Source organism: Triticum aestivum, chromosome 7B (genome assembly GCF_018294505.1).
Source record: "Triticum aestivum cultivar Chinese Spring chromosome 7B, IWGSC CS RefSeq v2.1, whole genome shotgun sequence".
Taxonomy (NCBI): domain Eukaryota; kingdom Viridiplantae; phylum Streptophyta; class Magnoliopsida; order Poales; family Poaceae; genus Triticum; species Triticum aestivum.
This window is the reverse complement of record NC_057813.1, coordinates 701,620,512-701,628,481: the sequence shown is the minus strand read 5'-3', so window position 1 is coordinate 701,628,481 and position 7,970 is coordinate 701,620,512. Positions and strand designations below refer to the sequence as shown.

Genomic DNA, 7,970 nt, shown 5'->3' with positions numbered 1-7,970 from the left:
CCCCCCATCCCCGTCCTCCTCTCTGCATACATCAATTAATGCCCTCTTCATTGCAAGGTTTCAAGTTATATAAGAACGGTAAAATGTAAAGAAGGGCACGACATAAACTAGAGGAATGACAACAAAGGTTACATGATACTCTGAAGTTTACCTTCTAGGGTTGTACAAATAATGTAATAAAATATCAGTAACAAATACAAAGATGTGGTACCTTGCTCAAACCCTGAGTTTCTATACCATTCAAGTTTTCTACAATCTCCTTTATTGTGGGTCTCTTCCTTCTATCATGATTGAGACAACGTACTGCAATTTTGGTGCATGTCTCCACTTGATATAAATTTGTTCTGCTATCCCTCTTCCTCCAATATGCACACACCTGTAAATCGATACAGAAAAGCTTTATGTGTAACATCATCAAATGCATAATTATTTATCTATATTATCATAGCACCGTATCTTTAAGCATGAAATTGAACATGTTGGTGACAAACATAATTTGTTCATACATCTTCAACAAAATTTGTGTCCCCTGAGTCGTGATAAATTTCAAAACCACCAGGTCCCCTAATTACTTCTATGATTGTAACACCTAAACCGTAGACATCAGTCTTGTCTGACATCATGCTCCCACGTATTAATTCAGGCGCCATGTATTTCCTGCATGGTATCAAAAAATGTTGAAGGGCACCGTCAGTATCACCATCTGTTCGGTTACATGAGAAAGAAAATCATTCTAAAATCAAAGAAGCATTCCACTTCTCACGTTGTCCCTGAAACTGAATCAACTTTGGTATGGCTACGGCTTGCAGTGTAGATCCTTGACAATCCAAAATCCGCAATTTTCGGTTTCATGCTCTTGTCAAGTAACACATTGGCAGGCTTTAGATCCAAGTGGAGGATCCGACTTTCACATCCATTGTGAAGATAACACAAACCTTCACAAGTCCCCTTTATTATTTGGTAATGTGTGCACCATTCATCTCCCAGAGAAATTCCTAGAAAGAGGACAATGTCTCAAACATGAAACTAGTATTTTTATTTAAAGATGAAAAAAAAGATGTTCGAATTAAAGATTTGAATTTTACCAGACAGACGCTTGTCTAAGCTTCTACCGACCATATATTCAAAGCAGAGCACTTTGTATATGTGTCTACCAAAAACAGACGTGCCATCAGGTAGCTCAATATATTTCTTAGTTTCTTCATTGCAATACCCAACTAGCCGTACAATGTTTGGATGTTGGACCTTCATATGGTTACGGAGTTCCTTAATAAATTGTTTGTCGTCAATGCCTTTGGTCGCATGAAGCAACTTCACTGCTATGGCTTCCCCATTGTAGACTGCCTGTTTGCGTTTGATAGAAGTAATCAATAATATGATGTTCAAGATAAAATAGAATACCAAGTCGATCATTAGTAGTACCTTGTAAACGTCTCCATAGCCACCACTTCCAACTTTCTGGGCATCCGAAAAATCGTTAGTAATTCTCCTCAACTCAGATGATTCTATTTCTATAGCCATCCTTCAACGATCAATATATGTGCTATACCAAGGTAGGCGTGCCCCTTCCTGTGTACAAACAACATCATCAATAGCAAACAACAACAAAAATCCTAAATCATTATGCTGAGAATGTCTCAGTAAATACATCTGTAACTATCCTTTTTGTCGGTTTTCTAAGCTTATTGGCAGAATATCGCCACCTGCGAAACCCTAACCACCACCGCCCCTTCTTCCTCTTCCCTCTCTCACACCCCGGCCACTGGAGGGCGCTGGGGAGCGAGCTTCACTTGTTCGATGCTGGTGGCAGGGACTGGTTCTATCCCGTGCCACATCAGCCCCCTGCCTACCTGCATGGTGGGCCAAGCTGGTGTTGCAATGGGCCGTTCCGGGAACAACGATTTGGATGGACTTAGGCGTTTTTAGCCGATATGTTTAACATTTATGCTTGACTTTTCCTTGATATAATTAAATAGTTAACAATGTATAATTGTATTTGCGTGTATCATATTAACGTAAAGGTAAAATGTTATCATCCTTTGTGATTTGGTAAAATATTATCAGTTTTGTTTTTTGAATTAAGGGGGCTCTAATGAAACGCCACTGCTATATCTCGCCTACTGCGAGGCGGATATAGTACTCGCGCTCTGGCGACCGGGAGTGGGCGCTGACCCATTAGTGGATAGGAAGCGAGGGGATGGCGAGTGATTATGCGCAAATGATATTTCTCGCTTTAAGTGAGTCGCCAAAGAAGTGTGAAGGTTTTTTCTCTCTCGTAGTAACTGGGCCGGCCTCGCCTCCTGGATAACGAAACGGGGATTCGAACCCTCGCCTTCATACTTCTATCCAGGAGAAAATGGGGGAGAAAATGATAACGAAACGGGGATTCGAACCCTCGCCTCCTGGATAGAAGTTACCCCTCTAAACACTTTGACAAGATCAGATTCCTTCACGACGTCAAGGCACGACGACCTTTAATATAAATGAGCCTACTTTGTTTCCGTCCTTTTTCCCAGTTTTTTTTTCTTTTTTTGTTTCGTTTGTTTATTTACCTTCCCTTCTCCAGTTATTTTTTATTTGATTTCTTCGTATTTTATTTCATTTTTTTATTCTCCATTTTTTGTTTGGGTTCCTTTTTTTCTTCTCCATTTTTTTGGTTTTCTTTCTTTCTTTTTGTATTTCATTCTAGATTCTTATATATATGATCAACATCTTTTCTAATACTTGTTCAACACTTTTCAAGTACTTGTTCAATATTTTTAAACACTTTGCTCAACATTTTTATATACATCATCAACATTTTTTCAAATACTTGTTCAACATTTTTTCAAATACTTGTTCAACATTTTTCAAATACTTGTTTAACTTTTTTTCAAATGCTTGATTAACATGTTTTTAACTACCTTTTCAATATTTTTCAAATACATGTTCAACATTTCTCAAACACTTGACTAATATTTTTAAATACTTGTTCAACATTTTTTAAATTCTTGATTAACATTTTTTAAATACTTGTTCAACATTTTTAGAATGCTTGATCAACATTTTTCAAATACATGTTTAACAATTTCTCCGAATGCTTAACATTTTTTAAATAATTGTTCAACATATTTTTTAAATACTTGTTCAACATTTTTTATACACTCGTTCAACATTTTCTAATATGTATTCAACATTTTTCACTTGTTCAACATTTTTAGTACTCATTCAACATTTTAAAATACTTGCTCAACATTTTTTAATACTTATTCAATATTTTTAAAATACTTGTGCAGCAATTTTCAAATGTGTTTTTTACGAGTGTATTTTGTAAAAATAGGTATTTGAATTATTTTCAAGTATAAACAAAAGTTCAAATAAGTAAAAAACGAAAAAAAAACACGTGAAAAGAACGAACGAGGAAAGAGGCAAGTGCCTCCCCGTACACGTTGGCTGGCCCATATGCTCGCTCGCTTCAGCGAGTCGGAAGGCTCGACTCCCTGAATGCGAGGAATAGTCGCGGGGCAGATACTATTTGACGCTCGTTAGCGTCAAAAAGGTCGTCCCTTCGCTGAAGCAAACATCTGGTTCGGCCGGCCCACGTACGGGATTCATGTGTTCGTCGTTCGCTTTCTTTCGTTGTTTCCAGCCGGGTTTTTTCGTTTTTCTTGTGTGGTTTTTTGCTTCTGGTTTTTCAATGCTTTGTCTGGTTTTTAGAGGTTTTGTTCTGGGTCTTTTTGTTTTGGTTCCATTTCCCTTTGTATTTTTCTTTTTGGTTTACTTTCATTTATCTTTTTTTCTTCTTCTCTTTTTGCTGTGTTATCTAAAAAGTTCACCGCGTATTACAAAAATGTTGATGGTATATTAAGAAAATTTTCATCATCTTCATGAAAAAGTCACCACGCATTAGAAAATGTTCATTGTCTATTACAAAAATGTTCATCATACATTTAACAAAAGGTTCATCATATATTAAGGAAATGTCCATTATATTTAAAAAATGTTCATTGTGTACTTAAAAAGTGTTCAGCTTATATAATGAAAATGTTCAATGTGTATTTAAAAATTATTCATCATATATCACAAAAATGTTCAATGTGTATTTAAAAATTATTCATCATATATCACAAAAATGTTCAATGTGTATTATAAACTATCCAGCATATATCACAAAAATGTTCAAAGTGTATTTAAATATTATTCAGTCTAAATCAGAAAAATGTTCAATGGTGGAATTTTTTTGTTTTTTTCTCTGGCGCTGTCTTTATAGTTCTTAAAGTTTCGCCCTTCATTTAAGCACGATCTTTTAGGTGCTGTAGTGGTACATATCAGTTACTCCTGATTGTGAGGTTTGCGAGTTCGAATCCTCCAGGGGACTTTTTTATTTGGTATTTTTGTAACGACACCGAATGGGCCGGCCCATTCAGATCGCGCGTCCTGCACGAAACCAAGTCGGTTTGACACACACGGGCATCTTGCGCGAAACCTAGTCGTTTGTGGATCGGAGCGTTGCCTGCCCAGTCAATGTCTTCAGCTGTATGTATCAGTATCACTGACTGTTATACTTCTACAGTTTGGTAACAAGGTTTTTATCGTGGCAAGTAGGTTTGGGTTGAATTGTAGGATGGCACAATAAATTTGCACAAGTAGGAGTAACTTTGCACTCTCGCGTGTTTTATTTCTAATCTATGAAGAATATTTTACGTATCATTTTTATTGATCTGATCCTCTTATCATCATTTCTTGGATACTGCTATTTATAGAATAATAATCTTACCATTAAGTAGTCCAAGAACAACTATGCATTTTGGATCAAATTTCTTTTAGCACTATTCATGGAGTCATTGTTGTTCCAAAATGACTCCTGAAACCGTATAACTGTGCTCCATTGTTCCAGTAAGCTTGATAATTAACATATCTTCGTATTTCAAAGGATGTCTTGTGATAACGACCTTCATTTATTTTCTATATATATAGGGCTACTTATAATATCACAATGACACCGATATCAAGTGTTGACCAAAAACATTTTTGTATGTATATGTGCGCTGATTATTATTAAGGGCCTCAAAATTTAGTTTTGCGCCGGGCCCTTAAAATCTCAGGACTGGCCCTAGCCATGCACCTAATAAAATACTCCCTATCCCTAAAAAAACACTTTCTCTGTTCATTTTTTCGAAAATGATTCAGATTTATTTTCAAAATTTACCAGAAGTACAGAGTACCTCAAACATAACAAAAATTACATCAAGATTCCAACATCAGCAACCGACCACTACCGCCGCCGGAACAAGCCGTCGATGCGCCGCTCTCGTCGTTCCCCTACCGAAACTAGCTTGACCTTATAAATGACAGCAGGGATTCTTCGTGCACGTGCCCTTAAGGATCAGCAACCTAAAGCCACAGTCATTGTCGTTGTCGTTGAACCCATGGATAGATCTGAAGCACCCGGCACCAAATCTCGCGACACGACAAGGAACCCTAACCTCGCCACCCCAAGGAGACAGAAGGAATCTACGCCGGAGCTCTGACAACTACGTCCAGATGGACGAACTCAAGGAGGATTGGAGCTCGAAAGACAAATTCGAAGAAGAATCGTCGCCATCCGCCCGAGCGCCGCACATGCGACAACTAAAAAATCCTAACCTAAACTACCAACTGGAGCGGAGGCACTAGGATTCTCCTCCCCGCTACTAGCCACTGGAGTAGCGGGCAGAAGAGAGGCTAATCCACGGGCTCACCGGTGAAGCTTGGAGGGGAGAGTTTGCCCTAACCGTCAAGCGTTGGGGGAAGAACCTAGCTAGACGCATAGGTTTACTGCTCGCATGTATTCATTGTTTCCCTCTCTGTTTAGTATTATAGTGATGTTCTAACTTTTTTATGATTCAGACTACAGACATAATGCTTATTTACTCATTTCAGTATGTATGTAATTCATCTTGAAATATCCAAAATATATTATATTTCTGAACGAAGCAAGTACCTGTTTAGGCCAGTTGTAACTATTTGGTAAGAAACATGTCTTGGGCCCAATTTAAGAAAATCCTTCTCGACCTTGGTTAGAAATAAGCTTCAGTTGTCGTGTCCCTTCCTGAAGGCCTCATCATGAAGATACATCCATCTACTGTCACTATTTTTATGTGATTCCGGGTGAAAAGCCGGGCGTTGGCGACATTTATGTCGTTACCTTCTTGGAGGCACCACCTTGGAGTCCTTCACCTTTGTGAGGTGGTGGGTTCACGACAATTGTGCAAGATTGCGTCGTGGTCAGGGAGGTGGACGTCGGGGCGGCGGCTCCGGACGGTGGAAGTATTGTTGAGGAGACGATCTCAAATGACGATGCAACGACGACTCTATGGGTAGGTTCGCGGCTCTGCATGGCTTGGGTGGCGACTTGGTGATGCGAGGGACACGAGGTCGTCGCCCCGGTCGGATGCGGCCTGAGGGGTTGGTCTGGTGGGAAGTCGGGGCGGCGGCCCCGGGTGTTTGGCACAGTGTTCGTGGTTTGCAGACGGTCTTCTTGTGTAGGAAGGGCTACCAGGCGGCCGAACCATGCGGCACTATGGCTTGTGAGCATGCAGGGGATGTCGGAGCGGCAACTCCGAAGCCGGGGTGTGTGTTTGTTCCTTGGGTCGTGTGGTTGACGATGCTTCGTTGCTTGTACGGTTTTTGCCTTGGTTTTCCTAATAAATTGGCCACTTTGTGAGGTTTTCGATCGGGTTCTTCTTATAAATTGAATCAACTCTCTTCTTCTATAATGCAATGTCAGAGCTCCTGGTCTCTTGATGAGGTTCCGTCAAAAAAGAAAAAGAAATAAACTTCAGCCCATCTAGTTTAGTAGATGGCAGTAGGACCCACAAAGGTTCACTTTTTTTGCAGTGGTGGCTTTTTGCCAGTTTTTCTGAAACACATAATGGACGTAAACACATATGTACACTCACTTTTATGAACAATTAAGAGGCCGAGCCGACATGTCTTTAAATTGATTAAGTCATCACATGCTCTCATTGTAGACAGACACATCACTTACTTACCACTGAAAGAACAAAACCGTCAAATTCATAAATCCAGGAAAAAGCAAGCAAATCATGCCAAGTCCAATACTGAAATTCAGGTGGACATGTTTCATCACAAGAAACCTAACCAACGTAGGATACGCTCGGTTCACAGCTGATAAATAGGTGAATTACAGTTTCTGATGTAGTTTCTTGTGTATGTTCTACCGTGGGTGAAGCTCTCTAATTTGTATTTGGATGACTGTTTCATCCAAAAGGAAAAAAAAAATCCTGGTAAGGAAGTCCCGGCCAGATCTAGCTAGGGGACGCCAAAAGCGATGATTAAGACATAATTTCTTTGTGTTCCTCTTCCATGATCCACTCGCAGAGAACAGAAGTTGAAGAATAAATCAAACTAGAAGCTTAGCTACGAGATATGGAAGCAAAGACTAACCTCGTTGAAGGTCTTGCGGCTGCTTGTGCTGCTAGGCTGCCTCATGTGACTCCTCCATCGGCAGTCGGCACCAACAAGTATATTCTCGGGATGGGTGTGGTTCGTTGCATTTACAACATAGAGAACGACATGCGGGACAGTAGCGCAACCAAGCAAAAGGACGAGGTATTTATGTTTAGCAGGGTGGCGCAAGAAAAAGTTATTGCTCACAGTTATTGCCGTGCCTATACGATGTCCCCCGCATTAATTTGAAAGATGCTAGTAGTACTACTACTCCCTCCGTCTAGATGTGTAAGTCATCTTACGAAAACCAAATAATTCTAAAACACTTAAGCGCGATGCATTAAATCTACATCGTTTCTTGTTTTTTGACATATCAATCAATAAGAGATGTGGGGTGTGCATGCTTTTAATGACTTGAGACTACCAAACACGACATGCAGTGGTTAGTTCATTGCATGCAATGCTATTAATTAGCAAATGAACATTAAGTTCTCTCGTTTTTCCCTCTTCCTTGGTCACTGTGCACAACCTAAGGCTGG

At 39.7% G+C, this 7,970-nt stretch overlaps 1 protein-coding gene across 2 annotated transcripts in view; it reads right to left on the bottom strand.

The window, feature by feature from the left end:
• The window catches only part of LOC123159392 (putative receptor-like protein kinase At4g00960), a 10,592-nt gene extending 3,013 nt beyond the window's left edge, over positions 1–7,579 (bottom strand). For both annotated transcript variants that reach the window (XM_044577218.1, XM_044577217.1), the window contains exons 1-6: positions 7,429–7,579; positions 1,423–1,569; positions 1,086–1,344; positions 764–995; positions 507–657; positions 212–376 (exon numbers count right to left, since the gene is read on the bottom strand). In XM_044577218.1, coding sequence (XP_044433153.1) covers positions 212–376; positions 507–657; positions 764–995; positions 1,086–1,344; positions 1,423–1,521 — 906 coding nt within the window. In that variant the 5' untranslated portion in view covers positions 1,522–1,569; positions 7,429–7,579. The remainder of the gene's footprint in view (positions 1–211; positions 377–506; positions 658–763; positions 996–1,085; positions 1,345–1,422; positions 1,570–7,428) is intronic.
• Between the last annotated feature and the right edge of the window lie 391 nt (positions 7,580–7,970).